Source organism: Pezoporus flaviventris, unplaced genomic scaffold (genome assembly GCF_033815535.1).
Source record: "Pezoporus flaviventris isolate CSIRO_AGI_PZ_B2104156 unplaced genomic scaffold, CSIRO_AGI_Pfla_v1 ptg000054l, whole genome shotgun sequence".
NCBI classification, from domain to species: Eukaryota; Metazoa; Chordata; class Aves; order Psittaciformes; family Psittacidae; genus Pezoporus; species Pezoporus flaviventris.
Genome location: NW_026892602.1, coordinates 647712 through 673912, shown reverse-complemented (window position 1 = coordinate 673912; position 26201 = coordinate 647712). Strand labels below are relative to the sequence as shown.

Below are 26201 nucleotides of genomic sequence, written 5' to 3'. Positions count from 1 at the left end.
GTGCCCAGCTCTTGTCCTGCATCTCACCAGCTCTCTCCAGGCCCACAAACACACACGTATCACCTGAGGTTGCTGCTCAGCCAGGTGAGGTTTATTTACAGAGTAGCTGTCCAGGGCACAAGAAGCTAGCATCGACACAGCTGTGCTTCCTACAGTGGCTATGGATTTTCTGAGCACCCTCTCAGTAAGGAAATCATTCCAGAATGGTTCCCATTACCACCAGGAGACAGCCAGGGCTCAAGATGTGCAGGACTCTAGTAGCTGACCCTTCAACTGGTGGCACGAAGAAACCCAGCTGTGGCCAGCAGCACAGGCAGAGCAATCTCTGCAGCCCCATGTCCGAGCCACACAACAGCCCCAAATTCCCTGACCTGGGTCCTCCCACAGGTCAGCATAATGGAGTTATGAGCTGGCACAAGTTGGTCCTTCCAACTAGCTCATGTCTTGAGAAATAGTGTCACGTTGCTCTTCACGTAAGAGATTGCTGCCTTGTTTCTGCTCCCACAAAAGGATGGTGGCTCTTCTTGCCCAGCCCAGGAAAGCCCTTTGCTCCAAGGAACACAAGCAGAAGGGCAGACAGCACCCCATCCCCACACTGTCCATCAGCCTGGCGGCATCCTTCTTGCTGTTACCCCCTACCCAGCTAAAGGCGCAGGCGCTTGATGTCCTCGCTGCGGAAGTCAATCCGGAGAGCCAGCACCTGCCGGACCTCGGCAGGAGTGAGGCGCCAGGTCAGCGGGCCTGAGTTTGGGCCCCAGTAATCCAGGATCTCCATCACCTGGAGAGGAGAGACGAGAGCTGCAGGAGCCACCTCGGCACTGACTGCCCACACAGGCAAGTTCAAATGCAGTCACATTATTTCCTGCCACTAACAAACACCCATCAGGCATGGGGCACCTTGTCCATACCTTACAAATGTCGACAGTGACAGGATGAGCCCAGTAAGTCCTGTGGAGTACAGCCAGGGCTCCTACAATCCGTCAGTAAAAGCAGGCAAAGCAGAGCTCACCCTTTCCAGGTTGAGGATGGTGGCCATCTGGGAAAGTCGGGCAAACTTGTCGCGGATAGTCCAGGTGGTGACTGTGGTAAGATAGGCTATGAGGGACCTCAGCTCCTTGTCAAACTGCAGACCGCCAAGCTATGGGGTGAAGGGAGCACTGTTAACTCTGCAAACAGGCGCAGGTGTTGTGCCAGACACACAATGAACAAATACCAGGGCAAGAGGGGAAGGTCACCGAGCAGGAAGGCTCCAGTTAGACCATTTATTGCTGGTTAAACCAGCTTATGTTTACGCCCACTTTAAAAGCCAGCCCCCTTTTTGATGCAAACTCTTCCCTGTCCCACCACAACACGTTTTCTGCCTGTGTGCACCAACACAAGCTCTGCCTGAGCTGGCTACCAGTGGTGGCAGAGCTTCAGAGAGTAACATTTGCCTCTGCCCTGCCCCAGCCCTTCACTGAGGGTTTTATTTCCTAGCAGAGGGTTTGCAATCAAGCCAGACTACAAGGCAGACGAGTTTTGCTTACCCTGCTGAATGTGGATTTGAGCAGCACTTTCTCCAGTTCAATAGCTATGAGACTGGTCATAAGACCAGTGAGGGTATCATAAATCACTGGAGACAGTCCAGCCTGGAAGCAGAAACCCGTGTCATTCTTGTGAGCAGAGATCCATAAAAGCCAAGCCTATGAGAGCTTTCACATAAAGAGTCATAACTTGTACACTCAGCAAGTGGGGGATCCAGGGATCTGGGGCTTGCAAGGAAGCCCTGAGAACTGCAGGAGGAGGGGGTAACGGGATCCCTAAGAGCCCTGCATAGCACTGCAGGACATCTGAGTCCATCCTTCCCCTGTGCAAGGGAAAAATTGGAAGATGCTTGAAATCTGGCCAAAGCCTGGGACTGCCTCATCCTTCTCACCTTGAACTCTGTCATCTGCTGTTCCAGATTCAGGATGAACTGCTGGACCCAGGGATCATTAGCCTCATAGTCGCTGAACTCCTCCTGACATTGAAATACAGAAAGGACTGTTAACGTGGCTTGCCCTGAACAGCAGCAAATAGCCCATGGGACAGGAAGGCAGGGGGCTACTGGAGCAGCACTGCACCCCTTCCATTTTCTCAAGCTCCTCTCTAGCCAAATGCTCCTTTCCAGGCTTTCATAAAGAACAAGTTGTGGGTATTTTACTGTTGCTCTATGCTGAGGAAAGAGCAGAGAACTGAGGGGAATGAGACAGCATTTACTCTGACTGTGCTGCCTAGCAGAGGACGCAGAGTGCAGAAGCACAGCTGGAAGTAGAGAATGTTGAGCCTTACCTCCTCGATATTGTGGGAGACGGAGAGGAACAGGTTGATCCAGGGCTTCACCTGAGGTTTGATGGCTGTGCTGTTCAGCTCACTGAGACCTTCCTGGGAGCGACAGGAAGAAAAGTGACAGAACACAGCTAACAGCTGACTGAGCACAGCAGCACACAACCTTTATAGTTACACTGACTTGATGCTGTGTCCAATCCCCACTGCAAGCTGGGGAAACTGACCCACAGGCTTGCATGGGAAGCTGAGCACAGAAGCCCCCAGTCCCAAACTCTTCTGGTGCTGAAGTACTTTGAGAACACCACAAGAAGAAGAGGAAGGACACTGGCCCAAAAGCTGCCATTGTGCTGACTTGCAGCATTGTCTGAAGGGCTCGTGCTTCTCCCACCTCTTTTCACAGGGCTGCAGAGATTTTCTGGCAGGAAAGAAGCATTCAGTTCACATCCCTACAGGGAGGAAAGGACACAAACACCAGCTTTCCCACTCAGCAACAGCCAGGAGGCCACTGTGATTTGGCTTGACTGATGCCTCCCACCTCCAGTGCAGCTTAACTCAGTAGGAGAAGCTAAGAGGATAAAAGCTGTAACCACAGCTAGTTCCCGGAATTAATCATAACCCCAGCTCACGCCATCTCCCCTGAGCAGCAGGTTGTCAGCAAAGGCTGTTCTGTCTGCTCTGGTGCTAAAGAGCTCTCTGAAAGCTCCCTCCTGCCAACCACCCTCATTTGGCTCAGCAAGATGTCAAAAAAGCTCACCCAGCATGAAACTACTCAGGTACCAATACAGCCTGGTGCTTGCTGGAAGTTTTTAACTAAAACTGGCATGTCTGAGCAGGCCCTGCTGGCAACTGTCCCTTTTCCAAGGCAAATTCAATGTGTGTGTGAGTTGGACAGCGCAGGAGCTTGCTGCTCAGACTCTTGATTGTTTTGCAGCCAGTTTTAATACTGCACTAGAACTAGACTGGAGTTTTACTCCTTACTGATGAGCTCTTTTGTTTCCATACCGACCACAAGCCTCAAGAGGGTTTGCTGCCAGTCCAAAGGCATCTGGCTGCAGGGAACTGCAAAACCAGATGAGAAATAGCCTGGCGCCTCTGTGAAGTATGAAGCTGATGGCAAACCTGGCTCTAAACACTCTCAAAAGAGGTATTAGGTCTTTCTGCTTCTCTCTCTGCCAGAGACCACTGTGAAATTTTAGGGCAAGAGGCCCCAGCGTGTGGATTTAGCTCCCCCTCCCAGGGATTATTTCCATTTGGGAAAAGGAGGAGAAACCTTAGAGAAGGGCAGCTCTTCTCTATGAACAGCCCACCTTCAGTGTTATCTAGGAGGCTCTGCATAACTGACAGTGTTCTGTGCCATAAGGGCAAATGGAGGAGATGGAAATGCTACACGTATTAATTCTTTTGAAAATGCTGAACTAACTGCAACTCTGTGCTGACTGAAGACAAATGGAGCAATATTCCTTCTGGCTCTGCAGCTGCTTCCAGTGCTTTTGACACAGCCACCAGCTGGTGTGCCTCCGCAAACAAGCTGGATCTGTTTCCATGCCTGAAAGCTGACTATTTACTCCCTCCTAGAGCTATATGTGGCCGAGGCCTTGGATTGAAATGATTCCTGCCTGAGGAGGCCAGCAGTGACTCAGCAAGGCACTCACCTGCAGCAGGTCACGGAATTTGTTGGAAACAGCAGCCATGTCAGAGAGGCAGCTGTCAATCTTAGCCTGCGCTTGCTCACCCCCAAAGCCTTGGCTAAGCAGTTTGCTGCAGTCACTCTGCAGGGAAAGAGATCCATGAGCAAGTTGAGGTTTAATAGCTTGGGCAGTTTCTATTTCTTCATGTTGTTGAGCTCTGGTGCCCACCAGCATGGTTGCAAGCTAGGACAGGCATCAAACTTGCCCCTTTGAAGAAGCTGGGAGAGGACAGCAAGAAAGGACACCATGGGCTATTAGTCCAGCACCAGACAACCACAACCTCCCAGTGATACACATTATTCCACTGGCTCCCGACATGTGCCAGATAGGTTAGGCTGGAGGAACTGGTATTTCCAGCTGATACTATCCACTGGGAGACTGCTCTGCCAGCTCAAAATTGCATTCCTAAGGCTGGAGGGCAAGGACCTCAAGAATTTGGGCACAGCAGAAGTCCAGATGCTTTAACTGACCCCCCCAAGGGAGGGTATTACAAATTTGATTAAGGAAAAAAGCAGTAAAGAATCCACACCTCACCTCCAAAGTCTTCTTTAGGGTCATGATGTTTTCACTGCAGACTTCCACGTTATTTAAGGTCACCTGGAAAAAAAAAAACACAAACACAAGTAGAATTCACCCTCAGTCCCCAGTCCATACGTTTCCTCCATGCCCAGGCTGAAAGGCAAACATTTAAGGGACAGAGTGGTTACTGTGTAATCAAAGCCTTGCAAATTCCTGGAGCTGCATGAAGCTGAGCTATAGTAACTGAGCATGTGTGCTGAACCTGCAGCAAGTAAAAAGTTTGACACACTTTACTCCTCTTCCTCATCATTCTGTTCACAATGTTACAGCAAAGCTGCACTTCTGGGTGGAAGACAGGATGTATCCTAACTTCTGGGAGAGTGTCATGAAGAACAGACTGTGAGTGGCTAGAGGTGATGGTTTATATGCTGGGTCCACAGAAGCAGGGGAGGGAGGAACGCATTTGTACCTGGGCAGGAGGAACTGACACCCCTCCTGCCTGGTAAATATCTGCTTTTCACTGAACAGACTGTTCTCTGCCTGCTGAAGCTGAACTAAATGTCACTATGAGGCTGGAGTTTGTGCAGACAGGGAAATGAGGCGAACTGACAGGTGAGTGAGGAATTCCAGTGGGAGAACTGACATTTTAAGCACTTTCCTTCAAGAAGTGCAGAAACCTGTAATGAATTTAATGAAATGGAAGAGGTCAGTCCCCTCTGCTCTCTGTTGCCTTTTCTCCTTGTACAGTGAAAGCCACAAGGAATGTTTTCAGCACTCGGTGCTCACAGCAATTTGCAGAGAGGGAACCAAGACAGGCTGAGCCAGACCCCTCCCCAGTCTCTGCCCACAGGTCTGCTCAAACAGCAGGGCTGGTCAAGAGGAGTGAGCAGATCCAGTTGCTCTTCCAGCAAAGTCTTTTCCACAATGCAAGTCTGTACAGCATCCCACCATGGGGAAGGATCTGATACACTGCAGAAAGCTGGAAGAATGGCCCTTCAAATGCTGTCCAAGGGGTCTCTAATGCTCACTGTCATGTTCTGGCCTGCTCAAGCACACAGAGTTGCAGTGCTGCTTATGAGGAGAAGGCAACAGGCGGATCTTGCAGGCCAAGCAGAGAAGACAACCCAGCTCTAATGGGAACTCTGATCTGATTAAGTGAGAATGAAAGAGTCCTGAGCCTGGGCCATGAAACTTTTTCATCTAGAGGGTAAGTGTGCTGAACCTGCAGCAAGTACAGCACACTAGGAACAAGATGCTCTCCCACCACCACTTTTGTGCAGAACCTGTGAGCAACAGGATTGCTGGACACCTCAAAAGAGCACACTCTTCCCCAGCCTGGAGGCAGTCACCACTGCAGCAGCCCTAGAGGCTGCCACAGGATCATACTTGCACAGGCCCTTTGTGGAAGCCCTGCAAACACGAGGTGATGTTACAGCATCTACCAGACATGCAAAGTCAGGCCACCCACTACAGCTGAACAGGCTTTCAGGTTCTCTGAACACGTGATAGTCACACCAATCCTGTTCCCAAGAGTTCCCCATTGTCTTTCCCTTCACCTTAACTCATTCTGCACCAGCCACCATACCCACCAAAAAGGACTGCTTTGCCTCGTCGGTGCTTTCAATGCCTTTGGTATCAAACTTGCCCTGCTGCAAGCTGCTGTGCATGATGTTCACGGCACTGGTCACCCCCCTCTGGAAATCCTGGAAGGTTGTGGCTGGAAAGCCCTGCTTCAGCTTGTTGTACAGAACCTCCCTATGAGGCAAGCAAAAAACACCATAGCTTAGAGCAATTACTGTGCTCTGTGCCAGGGGACAGCACTCTGGCTGGGCCATGACTTGAACAAGGTAAGTGGAACTTCAGAAGGGACAGAAGAGAGCTGGCATGTATCTCCTGACAGTATCTAAGGGACACAATGCTGAAAAAAAACCACATCCACCCAGTGACTGATCTTTCCGCAAAATCCTGCCTGCAGCTGTCTGCAATCTTCAGTCAGTTCCCCACTCCCACGTGAGGATGAAAACCAGAAGCCAGATAATCTCTGCAGGCTCACCCCAAGTTCATGCTACTAAGCAAGCTCACAGATAGCACAGAGAAAATTAGGGATGACGGTGTACCATCAAGCAGGGTAGCTTCCAATGCTATGAGGTGACCCAGTCTCATTGGTATTCTGAGCCATGAGGTTCATCCTTCTGTTTCTTCTACAGGTGACCATGACTACTGTGAGAAAAGCATGCCCAGCTCCAGCTTCCTACACCATACCCAATGATGCCTCCTGTAAGCATCTTCCATGGAGATGACAAACCAGAGGTTCAAAGGCAAAGAACACAGGTAAGACCATCTGACAGGAAGCACTGTTTGCAGAACGTGAGGTGGAGGCAAGTCACAATGAACCTGGTGTATTTTCGTTACCTGAAGTCAGACTCCAGTTCAGTGGTGGAGTGGTTGATCATGGCACAGAGACAGTCTATGCTGGAGCTGGACAGAGCACGCCCAATGCACTTCTTCACGATATAAAACACATCATCCACCACGCTGGAGGTGAGCTGGCCCTTCTCGTAGCTGTCCATGGCAACAGCCTGCAAAGAAAGCTGTCTCAGTGCCCTCAGCTCAGCTAGTAAAGGTGCCCTCTCAAAAGCAGTGCTGTGAGACCAAACCTCTAGCCTGCCCATTCCAACCTGAGCTGAAGTGTACCATGAGTGGGGCATGGTAGCAGCAGCGCCAGTGGCGCCCACCTCTTGACAGCTTGATGGCATCAGGGTACACTGTGCACTGGTATCCACTACAGCCTCATACTTCTGTGGGACCGATGTGCCAGGCCATCAAATCAGGGAAGAGCACAAACGCAGTCCCCCATACCACAAATTATGCAGTCAAGTTTCCTGCATTTGGGGAAATCTCAGGGGTCAGCACATCCAGAGTGCAAAGGATAAACCTTGCTCTTGGAAAGCCACTTGACTGATCATGGTGTCTCCTCTGCAAGCGCACAACTCATTCTAGTTTTCAGTACCCCATAGTGCTGGAAGACCTGTGTCTGGAGGATACTCAGGCGTATGTTTGGAATCAAAGTTCAGAAACAACTAATTGCTTTTCAAGGAAAACAAAAGACCTTCCCAACGACTGCAGACCTGCCATGTACTCATCTCTCTCCCTAGGGATACCCAGCAGAGGACTGAGCTGAGGTCTCAGCTGCTGGCAGAAAGTGCAGCTATTGCAAGCAGCAGTCTGAGCCCTACCTTGTTGACTGTCTCCCTCATGAAGTATTCCTCCATGGTGATGTAGTAGCCAATGAGCTCTTGCATTGTGCGGCTCAACAGACAGTTGTTGAGGAGCTTGTCCAGATATTTCTGATGCTCTACAGAACACAAAGAACCATCAGCAAGGGCCTAGTGCCACAAAGCAGTTCCACCTAATCCCCTTGCAGCTGCCTGTCTCACGGACACCTAAAGGACACACCTGCAAAGCCCAACCTGCAATAAATCATGGGCCTCAACTGTGGAGCTGAAATTGCTGAGCTGACTTTTGCAGATGACAAAACTGATTTCCAGAGCTCCACAGAGTACCAAACCCTTGAGCCTCTTTTCCATGTGGCCTCTACCTTTAGGATCTGCGCCTGTAGTGACCAAAGGGCTCTCCCTCTCTATGGGCACCTTGTTTACTATACTCTGCAGTTATTCCTAATGTTGGTTTCCCCACTAGAAGGAACAACCAGTACTTAAAACAGGTCTGGGGAGGCCAGGCTACACAATCCTCTTCCAGAGAGTGCTCCCTTTGCAGATCATATCTCACTCTGCTCTGCCACTAACTCAGCTATATCTCTACTGCTGGCTGAAGGAGAAGAGAGCCTGCAAGCACTGGTATTCAAGATGTTACCTTGCTTTACCTCCTCTGAGGCCATGGAGTCTCCCACCTCAAAATCAGCTATTATTCGTCTCTTGATGAACCTCAAGTAGAGCTCACTGCGGGCATTCATCAGAGTGACTTCTGTTAAAATAGGGTCAAGTTCCCTAGAAGGAGCATAGCAAGACTCAAGGTAGCAAGACTACAAAAGGAAATTTACTAATTTAACTGAGTAGTGTGTTCTCTGCTCTCTTACTATGAGATCAATACCACCCCTTCCCCATCTGTGTCACTGAGTGACAAAGCTCAGCAGAATAACCAGTATGTGCAAAGAATGCACACACAATCAAAACAGGAAAAATCATTACAGAGAAGCCTCTTTTTTCATCACAGATGCAAGAAAAGAGTGAAATCACAGCAGTAAGGACTGCAAGATGAAGCAACCTGATATAACTTCAAAATTAGCCCCACTTTGATGGGAGGGTGGGCTAGAGATCTTTGGCAGTCCTTTCCTACCTCAGTTTTGCTATGATTCTGTGAGCCTTGTGGCCAGTGTTAGAAAAGCCTGGTCCCTGCCTCCTCCATCTATGTGCTTTTGTGCACAGATTAATGTGTTTCTCTGAAAATGATGAAGAATCTGTTAAAGCTCAGGAAACATAAGAACAAAAAAACCACATGGCAATGCAGAATGCAGTGTTCAGATCAGGGATGACTATGAAAAAAGAAAAACCAGACTGTCACATCAGCAGCTTTTTCATCAGTGTGCACAGAACTTTACAAATCCTGCTCAAAGCCTCACAACACACAAGTGAGGCAAAGATCCATGATCTTTATTTTACAGATGAAAAAGCAAAAGCTCAGAAACAAAACTCTGACCACCAAAAGGTTGTGGGCACAGGTAATTAAAATCTCAAGTCATCTGCGTGCAGTGATACTGCCAGCCAGCAATGTTTAGGCCTGAGGCTTGAAAGTAATGCGTAAGCAAAATAAACCACCACCACAGAAACTGCCTTTATAAAAGGGCACCTAATAATTGGATTTTATGCTTTAGTGGCCACAAAGCCTCTGGAAGACCAGGAGAGTTGTCTAAATGCTAAGTAGTGTTAATAACAGCTCAAGAGTGGAAGGTAGGGTGCAAAAAGAGGGTTTGTTTGTACCTTGGTTCAATCTTCTCCGCAGAAGAACTTCTCATCATGCTATTCTGAACTTGCTGGAACTGCAATCACAAAAAAGACTCATCAAAGCCTTTGCTGATGACTTAGTGTTAACCACTTCTCCTGCTGTTGTCTAAGGAGATGCTTACTCAGGGTGGGTGACAGGAATGCGCTGCAGGAAGCACTGCGAGAGAAGGGAATCACATCATTTAATCCCCTCCTCCAAGATAACGCTCAGCCTGCCAGGAAGAGTGGTAGGATAGGAATACCAACAGAGGCACCAAGGTATATGGCCATGAGACAGCCCTGCAGCAGACAGAAGCCGGAACACCACAGTGGGGAAAGTGTACTGAAAGCACCCTACAGACCTGCGCAGTGAAGAATCCTGTCCCCAGGGCCCATTTACCATGCTCCCAGTGAATCCTTCTCTGCCCCAGAAGGGATAGCTACAGGCTGGACCCCTTCAGCCATCAGTGCAAATGTGGAGCAAAGCAAGGTTTCTCTCAATACACGAGGTCGAACTTTGCCACTTCAAGGGCAGTCAGAGCTTCACGGAGCTGGAGGAGGCCACTCTTGGCTGCATCAAGCAGCATCATGCTCCTCTTACCTGCCTGTGATAGTCCCTCTCTTTGATGAACTTGTCCACCACTTTCTCAACCTGCCTGTCACACTCCACTTGCAGGTGCTTGATGAGGGTGTACAGCCTCCCAGGCCCATAGTAGGTCTCCACAATTGGCTGGTGTGTCTCCACAATACGAGCAATCCCTGCAGGAAGAGGGGAAGAACAAAAGGAAGACTCAAGCAGGAGTTCCCGTTCAGTCTGGACCCACAGCAGAGTTACACAGTTCCACAGACAAGACTTAACAAGAGATCATTCACATCCAGATTAGCAGTTTAGATTGTCCAGCCACTATCTGGTGCTTCACTGAAGGCCTGTTATTACAACATTTCATGGTGTCTTCTCTCTGATAAGATGCCTTCTATGCTTTCTGCTGTTTATTGCAAGATTACACTGCAAACCTCCTGGAGCACAAGGCATCTCTCTTCCTGCAGAGAGCTCCTGCCATGCAATGTGTCAACCGCCTTCCTATCCAGCAAGACAAAAGGTATGAAGCTTCCACAGGAGAAAGCTGCATGAGCTAAACCTGGCAGGGGACACAACTACCACCCAAACCTTGCCTCAGCTTTTAGCATCTGCCAGGTTACAGGAGAAGTGCAGTGTCAGGAAAATCAACTTAGGGAAAGCTCTGTTCTTATATGTCACACAAGTGCCCACGAAAGCAAGCGTTAGTGATGGCAAGGCCTCCTTGGAGAAAAAAGCTAGTCTCCAAGAAAGTATCTCTACAATACTGCTTTTTTCTCACAAACTCTCTACTCCAAGAGTTAGCAACACTCCCCCTCTTTTAAAGCAACTGCCAAGAAAGCCTCAGGAGTTCTAAGGACCTTCAATAGCAGCACAGGTGCCAGGCTGGGAGAATGACCTGGCAGTGGTGCACCCTGGAATTATAGCAGACTTAACAGAGAAGATGGCTAATCACCATGGATCTCAATTACTGTCTTTGGCAACATTCCCACAGAGCATTCATATTCCCTTCTCTCCCTTCCCTTTCTGCTTACAAGTTCCCATGGTCCTCCGTGAAGAACCAGGCCTGGAGGCATCAACAGATGCTCAGTCTTAAGGGATTTGATTTGTTTGTCTGGAGAGCTGAGTATCTGAAGAAATCTTCAGGGAATACCCATTTGTTTTGAGGACATAGAGAACAGGAAGAGTCTGCTTCCTGGAAGAAGCCAACAAATCCTTTGCAAATCCACTCTGTGCCTGAACAAGGTGTATGTGCGCAAGCTTGCTTATTGTAATGCCCTCTCTTGGCTGGGAATCATCTATAAGTTATATCCGTCTAGTATGACACTTTCATAGTTGGAAGAGGAAAGGACACATTCTGTGATCTCCTGGAGCTATAATGAAAAGCATTTAAATTGGTGGACAATCATATCACAGATTATTTTCAGTTCATCAACAAACAGGAAAGGAAAATTACCTTCAAAGAGGAGCGTCAGCGTGTCCGCAAAGATGACAGCAGCCCGACGGTCACTCATGTCTGTCCCCATCACCAGCTGCAGGTTCTCTTCTGCTTTGTTGGCCACCTGCACAACAACAGGACAAGTCGGCTCGTGACAATAAAAGACACTCCTTCCCACTGGGTGGTCCTCTGTCCCTTGACCTGCAGAGCTTTTGGTGGCCTTCCCATTGCAAAAGCTATTGCTCTTGTTTCTCCTTTGAACAGGGATCTTTTCCTCTCTTGTGGAAAACTGAAGGGTCAAGGAGAGGCAGAAACTTGTTCTTCTCTTTCCAGGCTCCCTTGCATGAGGTTTAAGCACGGACAAACACTAAGACAGGAGAAGCCATCTAGCCATTGGGGCCTGTATTCAGACACTAGAAAGCCCATCCCAGGATGCAAAATGCAGGGAGAGAGATGAACTAAGGCCAGTGCTGGCTTTTAAGATTAGCAATCCAGAGCTAAGACCTTCTTCCACTACATCTGTTGACAGAGACTGGGTTTTGCTCTTCCCCTAGGAGAACAGCCAGGTCACAGTATGTTTTGCAGAACATGTTACCTGCTTGCAGAGGTACTCCGAGAACTTGCTCAGCCCCTCTTCATGTAAGCCTAGCAGAGGAAAGATCTTGAAGAACCGTTCCACCTGGGGCAGGTCTCCCTGCTTCATTGCTGTGTCAAACTTCCCTGTGACAATCATCTTCAGGCGCTGTTCTGCTTCCTGCAGGAGCTTCAGGTTGGCATCAATTACGCCCCCTGGTCAAAAGGACAGAAAAGAAAGGGAAGAGTGATAGCACAATGTCAGTATCATATCAAGAGCTACTTCGCTTTCCCTAGGAGAGATACCAGCAGCCCCAGGGTGAGAAGGCAGAAGACATGCTGGAATTCCACTACAGGCAAAGAAAAAAAGGTGTATGTGTGATGTACATGCAGCTAATCTCATGGTCTTGCAAGGAAGATGCAAACACGTCAACTGAGATGTTTCTTTAGGGATCAGGCAATTTACTCAGTCATTTCCAGTTGCTCTGCTTGGTAGCATACCATAACACTGTCACAGTTCTCCCTGACAGAGCCTTCTCACTTACTTCTTTTGATCTGAACATTTTGTTCTTCACTGAGTTAGTTCCTGAAATAATATTAAAGCTGTGTGCCAGGAACTCTCAGTTAACGATAATTCAAACCTAATAACACTTCATAAATGTTCACATCTCTGTTACTCTATAACATAGAGAGTTACTAAAATCTTTGGCTAGAGTTAGATCTTCTGCTTTGTCTACTGGGCTAAGGCTATCTGCCATGGGAAATTATGCAGCCTCTGGTTATCTACTGGAAAGGTGACTTGTCAGCTTCACCTCATAAACAGTACTTACCTTCCTTGCCCTGACGACTTAGCTCAATCACTGATTTGTCCAGAGACAGATAACGATGGATATGAGCTGCTGCTTGTTCATAATCTTCATTTCGCAGGGCTGTTTGAACTCCATCCATGCAGAACTTCAGGTCAAGGATGTCATCAGCTCTTTGAATGGCCTGATAGAGTCGATTCTGAAAGAAAGGCAATGTGTAAGACTTCCTGCTGCAGGCTGAAGCAGGAACAAGAACTGTAAGACAGTGTGTGTGTATGGGAAAGAAACAGACTGAAGTGATACTTCTCTGTATAATAAACAACTATGTAAGCAGAAATGCCTGCCACACTACTTTAAAAATTATAAAACCAATGGCTCCAAGAGAGGAACAGCATTTATCAAAACTCAGATTGAACTCGGAGGCCATATTCCACAGGCAGAGACAAAAATTACACTATCTGTTTTGATTTGAACAGTTGTGCTGAGCACTGGGACTTGAAACCTTTTAGCCTGTATCTGCAGAAAGAATGTAACAGCCTGGATTCCTGACCGGTCTTGGGTGACAACAACTAACTCCCCTGTCTTCAGCACTGAAGTTACTGATAAAAGAATTCTAATGAAGATTAACCTTAGCTTATTCACCATATTCTACAAGGAGCTGCATGGACAGGATGGGATGCTGGAGAGCCAGCTGCTCTATGAAATAGCATATACATTTACTTTTGTACCCTGCAATATCCAGGAACCCAGCACGGTACCATTTTCCCTGGGAAAGTGATGGAACACCTTATCCTTGGTGCTATCTTAAGGCATATCAAGGATAAGAGGGTTATGAGGGGCAGTCAACATGGCTTCACCAAGGGGAAATCATGCTTGACCAATCTCAGCCTTTTATGAGGAAATAACACGGTGGATGGATGATGGCAGAGTGGTGGATGTGGTCTACCTTGACTTCAGCAAAGCATTTGACACAGTCTCCCACAGCATCCTCACGGCTAAATTGAGGAAGTGTGGTCTGGATGATCAGGTAGTGAGGTGGACTGTGAACTGGCTGAAGGAGAGAAGCCAGAGAGTTGTAGTCTATGGGGCAGAGTCTAGTTGGAGGCCTGTATCTACTGGAGTGCCTCAAGGGCAGTACTGGGACCAGTATTATTCAATATATTCATCAACGATTTAGATGAGGGAATTGAGTACTATCAGCAAGTTTGCTGATGACACTAAGCTGGGAGGAGTGGCTGACGCACCAGAAGGCTGTGCTGCCACTCAGCGAGACCTGGACAGGCTGGAGAGTTGTGCAGGGAATAACCTGATGAAATATAACAAGGGAAAGTGTAGAGTCCTGCATCTGGGCAGGAACAACCCCAGGTTCCAGTATAGGTTGGGGAACGACCTGTTAGAGAGCACTGTAGGGGAGAGGGACCTGGGGGTCCTAGTGGACGACAGGATGACCATGAGCCAACACTGTGCCCTTGTGGCCAAGAAGGCCAATGCCATCCTGGGGTGTATTAGAAGGTGGGTGGCGAGTAGGTCGAGAGAGGTCCTCCTCTACTCTGCCCTGGTGAGACCCCATCTGGAATACTGTGTCCAGTTCTGGGCCCCTCAGTTCAAGAAGGACAGGGACGTGCTGGAGAGAGTCCTGCGCAGGGCAACTAAGATGATTAAGGGAGTGGAGCATCTCCCTTATGAGGAAAGACTGATGGAGCTGGGTCTCTATAGTTTAGAGTAGAGGAGACTGAGGGGTGACCTTATTAGTGTATATAAATATATAAAGGGGGAGTGTCATGAGGATGGAGCCAGGCTCTACTCAGTGGCAAACAATGATAGGACGAGGGGTAATGGGTACAAACTGGAACACAAGAGGTTCCACTTAAACTTGAGAAGAAACTTCTTCTCAGTGAGGGTGACAGAACACTGGAACAGGCTGCCCAGGGAGGTTGTGGAGTCTCCTTCCCTGGAGACATTCAAAACTCGCCTGGACACATTCCTGTGTAACCTTATCTAGGTGTTCCTGCTCTGGCAGGGGGATTGGACTAGATGATCTTTTGAGGTCCCTTCCAATCTCTAGCATATTGTGATACTGTGATTCCCTAACAACACTATATACTGCTAAAATGAAGAACAAAGCCATTTCCACTCCACCTGCCCACTACAGAGGAGAGCATGTTTCTCTATTGCGCTGTAAGCACATGAGCAAATAGATTAGGGCTTGCTGATGACAAGTCCCAGACACCTCCTCCGTCCCGTTACCTTGGCCAGGTCAAGCTGGCGGACTTTACTGCTGACATTCTCGGCAAGGTTACAGGTGAAGGTGATCATCCCTGCTAACTGCTGGGCATCCCCCTCGATGAGCTGTAAGTTAGGCCTGGAACACATGCAAATTGAACATGAGATGCAAATATTAAATAGACCGATGGTTTACAACAGCAGGAAGGTTCTTCCTCCAAACCCAATTGCTCCAGAGTCATGGTTTAAGCCCAGCTGGTAACTCAGAACCACGCAGCTGCTCACTAACTCCCCGGTTACACCCCCTGCCAGCAGGATGGAGAGAATCAAAAGAATGTAAATCCCACAGGTTGAGATAAAAACAGTCCAGTAACTAGGTATAATAGAAAACTACTACCACTAATAATAATGATAAGGTAAATAACAGAGAAAATATAAAACTAAAAGGGGAAAGGGAAAAACCTAATAAACACAAGTGATGCACAATACAATTGCTCAGCATCAGCTGACTGATACTCAGCCTGACCCGAGCAGCAATCTCGTCCTTCTGGGTGACTCCCCCCAGTTTCTATACTGGGCATGATGTGCTGTGGTACTGAATACCTCTTTGGCTAGTTTGGGTCAGGTGTCCCGGCTCTGCTTCCTCCCAGCTTCCTGTGCCCTTCCTCACTGTCAGAGCATCAGACTGAAAAGGCCTTGATCAGAGTAAGCAATACTGAGCAACAACTAAAACATCGGTGTGTTACCAGCATTGTTCTTAGACTGAAATCAAAAACACAGCACTGCACCAGCTACTAGGAAGGAGAAAGTAATACCACTGAACCCAGGACATCCTGTCAGCAACTGTATCTCTGAATTCATGCTCCTCCTCCAGAAGCAAAGCATCAAGATCAGACTGCCTTGCTACCAGACAGGGGATGAACAAGCCACTGAGGCTTTATGATATTCTCTGCTTCTGAAGAGGAAGATGAAGTCTGTAAACTTGGTGCTCCAAGCTTCTATTGAACATAAGGCCAGTTGAGATGGCTTTCCAGACTGCATGCACAAACTGACCGCAAAGAGGCAGTAAAATTTGTCCATACCTGTAAACAGCCTGACACAAAACATCTGATCCAAGCATCAATGCTGAAGCCTGGCAATCTCTGGGGTGAGACCTTCAGCCTACACCAAAATGGGCCAGTCTGTGTGAGGGTGCAACAATTTCCTCTGTTAGTGCTGCTGAGAAAAACCAGGTGCCCAGGGATAAGGATCCAGCTACTGTTCCCTACTGCAAACTGATTTAATGTTTGACATTTTCTGAGAATGAATATGCTTCCCTTGTGACACTAAAATGAATTTTCAGGTCACACAGTAAGCAGGGAGGTACTGAACAGTGCACAGCAGCAGAAAGAAGGGGAGATAGTAGCGATCACTAACCCCATGCGATGAAGTACAACCATCTTGTTCTCTATAGTGCTTTGCTGCTCCAGGAGGGCATCCAGTTCTTCCTGCACAACTTTCTGAAAGGAAAGGATGAAGTCTTGTGTGACTTAAGCTCTCCTTCAGGCCCACAACTTATCACAGACGAGTCAAGAACACCCATCTAGCAAGGCATCAGCACTTCGATGAGGTCATATGACAATTAAAAGATTCCTAATCTCTCGTTTTAATCCTGCACATTTTTAGATTTGCCATTTGAAATCATCAGCTATGCAAACTTTATCACACTTCTAAGCCAGACAACCCCCAAGCTCCACCCCCCGTTGCACTTTCAATGCACAGGGAGTCCGAGCCCGAGGGCTACTCACGATCCGAGGACACCAGCTCCGCGGAGGCAACATCGCCCCCATACACAGTCCCTGAGGACGGTCGAGGTCGTATTTGACTCCTCTGGAAAGAATCCGGATGAGAGGGGTAGGCCTGACAGCGAGGCATCCGCTCTCGCACCCCAAGGCCGCCCGGGCCCGCGCCCCACACACCTCCTCCTCACAGAGCTGGCTGTAGGCGGCCTCCAGCTCTGCCAGGTCGGTGAGCGACTGAATCCGCTCCATGGTCAGGGCTGAGGCGGCCTCCCCGCTCAGGCCCGAAGCCGCGGCCGCCGCCATCTTAGGATGCAGCTGACGCGGTCCATGCCGCATCAGGCTCAGCCGGGGCTACTCCTAGCGGTGCCTGAACGTTTACAGCAGCTCGTATCCGCCTGGCAGGGCGGCAGAATCACGCTACGCCCTTTCTTTATACAAGAGCGTGGCTGTATTTTTTATTTTTTTTTTTTAGGGAGGCTCTTATTACAGACAGCTGCTGCCATCGCCACGCGAACATTCAGGCGCCGTTTCAGCAGCCACGCGGCGCGCGCGCGCCGGATTTGACTGAAAGCCCCGTCGAGGAGACGCGGGAAGGGATTGCGCAGGCGCGGAGCTCATGGCGGAGGGGTGCAGAAGCGCGCCCGCATAGGCAGGACTAGCATCCTCCGACCATCCGTCTCCATCTGCACGGTAAGGGCCGCCCTGTCGAGTCGCGCCCGCGCAACAGCGGCCCCTCGGCTGGGGGGGCTCGGTATGAGCCGCGATCTTGCCAAGGAAGAGGCCGCGGCACCGAGCCGTTTGGGCCCCTCGGTGCCTGGCCTGTGGCGGGCGGCCAATCCGGTGGGTCCGTGGCCGGTGGATCCGTGGCCTGTTCCCGGAACACGGCTTGGCAGTCCGGGGCGGTACTGGGCTGCGGGTCCGGCCTGGGCTTCGGCGAGGTTCGGCGCGATGAGGGCCGGTTCCCCTTGCCTGCCGCAAGCGTGCAGCCGCCAGTCCCTGCCGCGTTAGCCCCGGGCAGGGGATTGATTCAGATGCTCGCCCTAAACCGTTGTGGGTTGGTGTGGTTCATATTTAATGAAGAGGGGACATGAGCGATGTGTAACAGCGTAGGGCATCCCTGGAGATGTTATTCTCTGATTTTGTTTGATTTCTGGACAACTGAAACCACAAGAGAAGTCATTAGCTGGACGTCGTGGTGAGGCACACTGCAGTTAGGAGCTCAGCAGCCTGGTCTTCACTGGGAGAGCCTTTTGCCTCGTAATAAATGCCACATAACTTCAGCTGAGTGGCAGCCAGTGTTCCAGTGTGAGGTGATAAACTCAGACAAGCAGGGGAGCAGCAGTTCTCTGTGCCTTATGGAAGGCTTTGGTGTTGCAAAGTACATTTTTTTGATCTACTTGTTGCAGACTCGGTGGAGCTACGATAAGGTGACAAACCCATTGCCAACATGTTTCTCTACAACCTGACGTTGCAGCGTGCCACTGGTATTAGCTATGCTATCCATGGCAATTTTTCAGGTAATTTTCTTCTCCCTTCATGCATCTAGGCTTGAGCTTTTTGGGTCGTAGTGGAAAAAAAGGTGGTTTTTATTTGGTTTAGTTGCTGACATTAGTTTGCTTCAGTGTGCCTTTTTTTTTTTTTTTCCAGTGGTATATTGTTATTTCCTCTTGAGCTGTTGTAACTTGTGGAAGGATCAAGAGAAGTTTGGGTCGATTATCTATAGATTTAATTTAGTAGTTTTTTTGGGTTAGTTTTCCTGGTCTGTTAAGAAGTACTCAATCAGTAATGAATGTAGTTGCTTCGAATTCTTCCATAGAAATCATAGAACTCCTTGGCATTTACTAGTAATGAAATTTTATTTTATTTCTTGTAGTGCTTCTTAAAGTTGCATGTTCTGCTGCATTCTTGCCAACTCTTTGTCACATTTTGGGTTCTCTAGGAACCAAACAACAAGAAATTGTTGTTTCCCGTGGCAAGATCCTGGAGTTACTGCGCCCCGATCCCAACACAGGGAAAGTTCACACTCTGCTAACTGTGGAAGTGTTTGGAGTCATTCGGTCCCTCATGGCCTTCAGGCTGACAGGTGGCACCAAAGACTATATTGTCGTAGGCAGTGATTCGGGGCGCATTGTTATTCTGGAATACCAGCCCTCAAAGAATGTTTTTGAGAAGATTCATCAGGAAACCTTTGGCAAGAGTGGATGTCGCAGAATCGTTCCTGGCCAGTACTTGGCTGTAGACCCAAAGGGCCGTGCCGTCATGATCAGTAAGTCAGTATATCAGCTTGGTTTCACTTTATCTTTCTTTCTTCTGTCTTGTGGATATTTATTTTGGAGTGAGTTTCTGCCACTCAAGGTGTAATTGGAAGGGTTTCTCAGGTAATTGCTAAGCTATGAGACATGAGAGAATGCAGGCATTCAGAATAGTTCTTTGATGCGCATGGAATTGCACAAATGAATTCTAACGCTGGAAAGAGGCCAGCTTGCTTAACGGTGCACAGATCCACAGAGTGCCATGTCTGGGAGAGAAGTTGGGGTTGCATGCATCAGTGCCACCATGTAGTCACTCAGCTGCCGTAGCCTGAAGTGACGTTATGAGTTCCTTACTCTTCTCTGAGATGTATCATGGAGGCAGTTAGATGCATTTCTGATCCAGCTTCCCCAGTAGAAGGACACTTGGGTGATTTTGGGGGGTTTTTATAAGATTTGCCACAAGGTGTCTTAGTGAATTGGTCCTTTTTGGCAACTTTCTGAGTTGCCAAAGCCAGCTTTGTACAGTGCTGCTTTCCTACACACTGAGAGCTTGAAGCGATAGTACTTTAATAGTGTTTTTGTTTTCTATTAGGAATATCAACAAATAATGTTTTCTTTCTAACAAGTCTTGTTTTCATGAGTGTGGAGGTAGCCAGTTACAGTTGTGCCATTCATGTTCATAGTGAGTGGTTGTTATGATGTGGATACTGCATATCGCTTAACTAAGAATGGATTTTCTTAGTAACAATATTTCTGAAGAGATGTTACTGCCAAATGGCTTTAAACGGTGGAAGATCTGCCTGTGCTCAATTTGGTTTTCCCTCCCTGCAGTCTGTCATCTCTTGTGTGGTAGAATGAGTGAGTAGACCTGCCTGTAGCCATTGTAGATTGGCTGTTGTTCTAGATGAGCGTAGCTCAAAGGGTCAGGTTTTGCCTTTAAAGAGCTGGAGTTGGCATTTTTGCTTGCAGCCCAAAACATTTAAAATGAGGCGTTTAAAGTTAATTGGTGGCACAGAGATAAATACTGATGGTGAGCTTCAGCAGAAGTAACAAACATTCTCTTGCAAGGCTGTGTATTGATACTGGACTGCAGATATGGTCAGATTTGATCAGCAGGAGCTGTGCTTCAGGCACTGTTGTCCTTGTTTTTGCAGGTGCTATTGAAAAGCAGAAGCTGGTGTATATCTTGAACAGAGATGCTGCTGCTCGTCTCACCATTTCCTCCCCACTGGAAGCCCACAAGGCCAATACTTTGGTCTACCATGTGGTGGGAGTCGACGTGGGATTTGAAAACCCAATGTTTGCTTGTCTGGAAATGGATTATGAGGTGAGAAGAGCTTGATCTCCCTTTGCCGTCTTTTGAGCTTTGTCATGCCTCTTCTGTTCTTAATCTGTCTGTGGAGGCAGGGAATGTTGGCTGCTTTTGCTGTCTGAGGCAATTTTCAGTTGTGAGCTTGCTTTTTGTCTTGCCTTCAGTCAGAATAGACAAATCTCTTCTTTCTAGGTGATGATTCTTAAATTCTTGCTTTTCAACTGCAGATGTGCGTATTTTCTTCCTCCGTACCTTTTGTGGTGCATCTTCCAGCAAGTCTTCTTTTGGATTTCATTCTAATGCTACTCAAAACTGTTTCCCATGTGTCAGCTTTGTTCTTTCTTTAATACCTTTCTTGAAAGACTCTTTCATGTGTTTTGTTTTAGGAAGCAGACAATGATCCAACAGGAGAAGCAGCAGCCAACACACAACAGACATTGACATTTTATGAACTGGACTTGGGTTTGAACCATGTTGTTAGGAAATACAGTGAGCCCTTGGAAGAGCACGGCAACTTCCTCATAACAGGTACTGCCAACTGCACCACAAAGTCATTTTCCCATGAATATACTTGGTTCCCGTTCTCCCGGGAAACAGCCAATATTCTTCACATTTTGGGAGTTGTGTTGATGGTAGCTGGAGCCATTAGTATAAATTAATTGACTTTGGAGTTGGATAATGAGTGGTGGTTCACACATGGAAATGTCCAAGAATTCCTAGATACAGCTGTGTTGTGAAAGTGCTCCTCATCTCTTCTTTTGGATGTATTCTGGATATTCTCTGGATTCCAAAGCTAAGAGATATTAATTAGATTGCATCTAGCTGGGAGCAGATGCAAAACTACGCATTTTTAGGTAATACGGGAGTACTTCGTACTCTCATACAGGATTCCATCAGTTAATAAATGTTTGAAAGACAGTATATGAATCCATGTACCAAGGTGGTATATAAAGCAGCCTAATGCCTTCAATCTGGGAAACCACTGGAGTGCTGCCGATTCCTCTTGCAAGTATGAAGGAAGCTAAACTAGTTGACAATCCTTGTGGGCTTGCCCTGTTGTTGCACCTTCTGTAGGCAGCTGTTGAGACATCCAATACTGGACTGGATCCGATGACTACCACTATTTTGAGCATATCTTTTGTTATGCTGGCACCTCAATAGAAGTGTTTTAAAAAACATACTCTAAAAATGAGAGATAAGTCAGGAAACCATCTGGTGGAATTTTTTTTTTTGACGGCAAGCAAAGATGCCAGTAAGCCTAGGGTTGTGTTTAACTGACAAGTTGCTAATACGGTGTTTTGGGCATGTGATTTTCTAGACAAGAATAAGCCAAGAAAGCTAAAACATAAGCCATTTGAAGCTACATCCTTCCTTTTTCTCCTTCCTGGTCCCCTAGTTCCATCTGCCATCTTGTCGTGCTGACACAGGCAGCTGTACTTGGTTCTTTGTCTTATCCTTTAATAAGAGCAGATTATGTAGGGTGATGGAGAGGACTGAAAGCTATGACACTTTAAAGAAAGCCTAAAGAAATGTTCTGCAGGCAGCAACTCAGATCTGTGGGAAGGGCTTTTCTCATAGTATTTCTTCTTTTTGTCTCAGTTCCTGGTGGTTCTGATGGACCTAGCGGGGTGCTAATCTGTTCTGAAAACTATATTACTTACAAAAACTTTGGTGACCAGCCTGATATCAGATGCCCAATTCCCAGAAGACGGGTGAGAATTTTGTGATTCCTATCCTTTTTTTTAACATTAGCTTTGTCAGTGCTAAGTGAAAGCTTTGTGTTTGCCTTTTGAGATTAAAGGTGTCAGGGAGGCTTTACAGTAAGAAAAAAGGAGTTAAGTCTGTTAGCCTCTCACCTACCTTACTGGATGCAAGTTACGCAGGAGGGAAGATGGAGGTGGGCATAGCCTGAAGTGATGAGCTTGGTTCATGTCTCTTCTCTGAAACCTATGCTGGAGATACTCCAAAAACTCTGATCAGGCCAGCGCTGTCTGTGTACAGTGGCATTATGTGAGGTGGTGAGTCATGGTTGCTGTTGTGTGCCCAGGTAAATTCAAGAGCTGCTTTGTTGCATCTAAGGCTGCTTCCTTCACCTTTGGTGTTGCAAATTGTGTGCTTTGAGCACCTGCCAAAGTTCAGCTGCTCACAAAGGGCCACATGTGGATTGCAGCCTTTTCCTCAATGTCTGGTTTTGTTATGTGACAAGTTATCTGGGGAGCAGAGCGAAAAAGATAGGTGATGTTTTGGCACAGTGTCTTAGAAATTTATTGCCTTCTGGGGCAGAGGTGTACCAAGGGTAACTATGGGTACAATGGAGGAGATGTGCTTTGTCTTTAAAGCCTCCTTGCATGCTGTCAGCTCTTTAGGCACCTATGAAATTGAAATTCTTCAGTTGGAGAAATCACATCTGCACTTGCCAGGTAGGTCCACCAATGACATCTCTTTCTTGCAGAATGACTTGGATGACCCAGAGAGGGGTATGATTTTTGTTTGCTCTGCTACACATAAGACCAAGTCCATGTTCTTCTTCCTGGCCCAGACAGAGCAAGGAGACATCTTCAAAATTACTTTGGAGACTGATGAAGACATGGTAAGCGTTATGTGAAGAGCATCAAAAGCATTAAGTGTCCTTAGACAATTACTTTGTGCTCTGAAGTGAAAAAAACGTACTGTGGGCTTAGCTGTGTAATGGCACATGGTTTGTGCAATTTGTAATACTGTTACATCTGCAGTTCTAACTGATGTTCACTCATGCGGAGACACAGTACCAGGTTTGCAAAATCCTGTGAGAACTGTGCTGCAGAGTCATTTGGGTATACTTTAGATGTTCTGCAGGCAGTTCTCTCTTCAGAAGATGTAAAGTTTGGTCCATGAACCTGCATAAGGAGGTATTCGAAAAACTGATTCTGGGGCACTGAAGTTTCTCTTGATCACAGTAGGTGCTCTCTGTTTCATCTCTTGATTGAATATTTATATGCTGTTATTTTTTTATTCGAATTGAGGTAGAGTTGATCCATGAGTTCGAATCAGAGGCTTGCAGTGGCATGCCACTGGTTGTCCTAGTATTTTGCAATGAAACTATTTCTGCTGCAGTGAATCAGTTGGGGGTTTTGAGTAAATGTCAAATATCAGTTCTTCCTTCATCTAAACATGTCAGTTTAGGGACGATTGTGTTCCATCTTTAAGTGGCTTCAGGTCATTCTTGAATGTTTCACCAACAGCTGTTGTGACTATATGAAATGTAGAAATACACTCAAGACAGTTATTTCTTCACATGCAGGGGAACGGCTAGTGTTCAGTGAAGCAAATTTCTTTTTGTTCAACAGCTTGCTATTTTTGCAGCTGCCTTTTTTTTCCCTCCAGACTGATTCAGTGTTACCAAAAGTCTTCAAATAAAATGGGCAGCCTGACTTTTGTGTTCAAAATTGTCTGCTGTATTTCATGATTCATAACTTGCTGTCCCAAACTACTGATGTGGTTAAGCCTGGCCCACTCTCCTGCTGCTTTTTTTTGGAGACGATAGCTAAGCAGCTGCTTTTAATTAAGCCACACATGTACAGCTCTAGCCCTGTACTAGTACAGTCACATCTTCCTCTGTTTTCAGGTTACAGAGATTCGTCTGAAGTACTTTGATACTGTTCCTGTCGCTGCTGCCATGTGTGTGCTGAAAACAGGGTTTCTGTTTGTGGCATCTGAATTTGGAAACCAGTGAGTAAACAATCTGATGTCAGTATTTTCCCCCTGGAAGACAGGTTTTCTGTTTGTGGCATCTGAATTTGGAAACCAGTCAGTAAACAATGTCAGCATTTTCCCCCTGGAAAACAGACTGTTTCTGTTCAGGGCTGCAAACTGGCACCTGAACCTAATGAACGTAGAAAGACAACACTTCTGTTTTCATTGGTACATTAATGCTCTGTTCACATGTCTTGAGCAGAACAGTTGGCTTAGGATATGACTGAATGGAGGGACTTTCTTGTTTGAACCCAAATTAGATATTGCAGAGCACAGAGCAAGAGATCATAATCTGTTGCAGTAGGTTTTGGAAGAATTGGGCACTTGAAGTTCATATGACATCGATTGTGTATCCAGATGAATTATCTTTTAGTTTGATAGTTTTCATTGAACTTCTGTGTGTTGTGAAGTAGGTAGACCATAGAAATTGCGGTCCTTTCCTTACCAGATGTTTATTTGAGGACTTTCTCAATTCATATTTGGGGTTCCAGGCTATTCTGAAGACGCAAAGACTTTGCAGGCCTTTCAAGATGGTTTAACAGTGTCCGAGTGGGGAATTCACAAGAGTAAAGACGGGAACTTTTATTTTTTTTTCTGACTATATCTGCAGTCAGCCACCTGAGGGAGCTCCTGCCAGTTTACTGCAGTGGCTGAACTGGGTTGCGTAAACCAGGCACTTGAGGAAGCCATATTCATTTGAACTTTATTAAAACCAGGAAGTAAATCAGTCTGTATATCTGGGGTTGTGGTTTTTTTTTTGTTGTTGTTTTATTTCCCCCCCTCATCTCCTCTGAAGTTTAACTTGATTATTGTAACATTTAAGTTCATAAAATGGAATAGGGAATACAGATTAAAATAGTCAGATGAGAATATTCCACTAAAAAAAGATAACTATGGAGTTGCAGTCTTAGCCATTGTCCTTGCATTTGGCCTCAGCTCTCGGTTGCTGCTTTGGCTCTAACACAAGACTATCTGAAAGGCTAGTGGGTAAATGGAGAAAACACTGGGACTCTGGGACACCGTGCCAGTGACAGCTACAAAGGTTTGAGGGGGCGGTTGTGAATTTTTTTGTTTGGAGTTTTTCTTCAAGGTCTCTGATTCCCTTTAAAGAGTTTTTCACCAAGATGGCAATCCTTAAGGCTAAATTTTGATAGCTGTATAATGTAAGGAAGGATTTCCCTCTGGGGCCTGAGTATCTCTCTATGCCTTACTTAGAGAGAAGTCTACATGACCTTCACACTGAACATGCTGTTGCTCTTGCTCTCTGTCTCAAGTTACCTGTACCAGATTGCTCACCTGGGTGATGATGATGAGGAACCAGAGTTCTCTTCTGCTATGCCTCTTGAGGAAGGAGATACATTCTTTTTCCAGCCACGACCTCTCAAGAACCTGGTGCTGGTGGATGAGTTGGACAGTTTGTCTCCTATTCTGTGTTGTCAGGTATGTTGCCATCAGCAAGCTTCCATTCACCACTTAAGTCTTTCTCATTTACAGATGAGTTGATCATAGGTGAATGATTTTTTCTTCAGAGTATTTGTGTGTAAGCAGAGTCCCAAAGCTGCATTATCCTAGGTTTCCAGAAATACTGCTCTATAGTAAATCCTGGTAGAAAAGCAAGCCTGCTAAATTCTTGAGCAGCTGCTTAAGACTGGTATTTGGCCTGGCAGCCTTTGATTCCTGAGGTGATAAATATATATATATATGTATAAAAAAAATATATAGGAAGTTGACAAGGCCTTCTACAGGCAGCTGAGAGCGGCCTCACAGTCACAGGCTGTGGTCGTCGTGGGGGATTTTAACTTCCCTGATGTTTGCTGGAAGGACTACTCAGCAACCCAGCCACAGTCCAGGAGGTTCCTCCAGTGTATGGATGATACCTTCCTCATGCAAATGGTAAATGAGCCACCCAGGAGAGGAGTGCTGCTGGATCTCATCCTCACTAGCAAGGAGGGTCTGGTCAAAGCAGTAAGGGTTGAGGGCTGCCTTGGTTGCA

General features: G+C 47.1%; 2 protein-coding genes and 2 non-coding genes across 5 annotated transcripts in view; 2 read left to right on the top strand and 2 right to left on the bottom strand.

Moving 5' to 3' along the window:
* Positions 1-69: 69 nt before the first annotated feature.
* Positions 70-17203, bottom strand: COG4 (component of oligomeric golgi complex 4). Of its 2 annotated transcripts, XM_061468915.1 has the most exons (19): positions 17090-17203; positions 16548-16630; positions 15156-15270; positions 12933-13107; positions 12125-12318; positions 11548-11653; positions 10116-10273; positions 9512-9570; positions 8388-8521; positions 7751-7869; positions 6927-7093; positions 6104-6269; positions 4530-4592; positions 3960-4076; positions 2311-2403; positions 1916-1999; positions 1527-1628; positions 1010-1138; positions 70-778 (listed from the first exon to the last, which is right to left on the bottom strand). In XM_061468915.1, the coding sequence occupies exons 1-19, from the start codon at positions 17159-17161 to the stop codon at positions 644-646; spliced, it is 2271 nt and encodes a 756-aa protein (XP_061324899.1). In that variant the 5' UTR covers positions 17162-17203; the 3' UTR covers positions 70-643. The 2 variants fall into 2 exon arrangements, with proteins under 2 accessions (XP_061324899.1, XP_061324900.1); XM_061468916.1 differs by lacking the exon at positions 2311-2403.
* LOC133277379 (U1 spliceosomal RNA) lies at positions 7343-7500 on the bottom strand. Its single transcript, XR_009746178.1, has one exon. It is a non-coding gene; the product is annotated as a U1 spliceosomal RNA (small nuclear RNA).
* Positions 17204-18307: 1104 nt separating the features above from the next.
* The window catches only part of SF3B3 (splicing factor 3b subunit 3), a 32483-nt gene continuing 24589 nt past the window's right edge, over positions 18308-26201 (top strand). Inside the window, exons 1-8 of the mRNA XM_061468907.1 lie at positions 18308-18429; positions 18852-19178; positions 20319-20491; positions 20863-21004; positions 22076-22188; positions 22929-23066; positions 24081-24184; positions 25483-25648. Of these exons, the coding sequence (XP_061324891.1) occupies positions 18360-18429; positions 18852-19178; positions 20319-20491; positions 20863-21004; positions 22076-22188; positions 22929-23066; positions 24081-24184; positions 25483-25648 (1233 nt within the window). The 5' untranslated portion in view covers positions 18308-18359. The remainder of the gene's footprint in view (positions 18430-18851; positions 19179-20318; positions 20492-20862; positions 21005-22075; positions 22189-22928; positions 23067-24080; positions 24185-25482; positions 25649-26201) is intronic.
* LOC133277380 (small nucleolar RNA SNORD111) lies at positions 22381-22460 on the top strand. Its single transcript, XR_009746179.1, has one exon. It is a non-coding gene; the product is annotated as a small nucleolar RNA SNORD111 (small nucleolar RNA).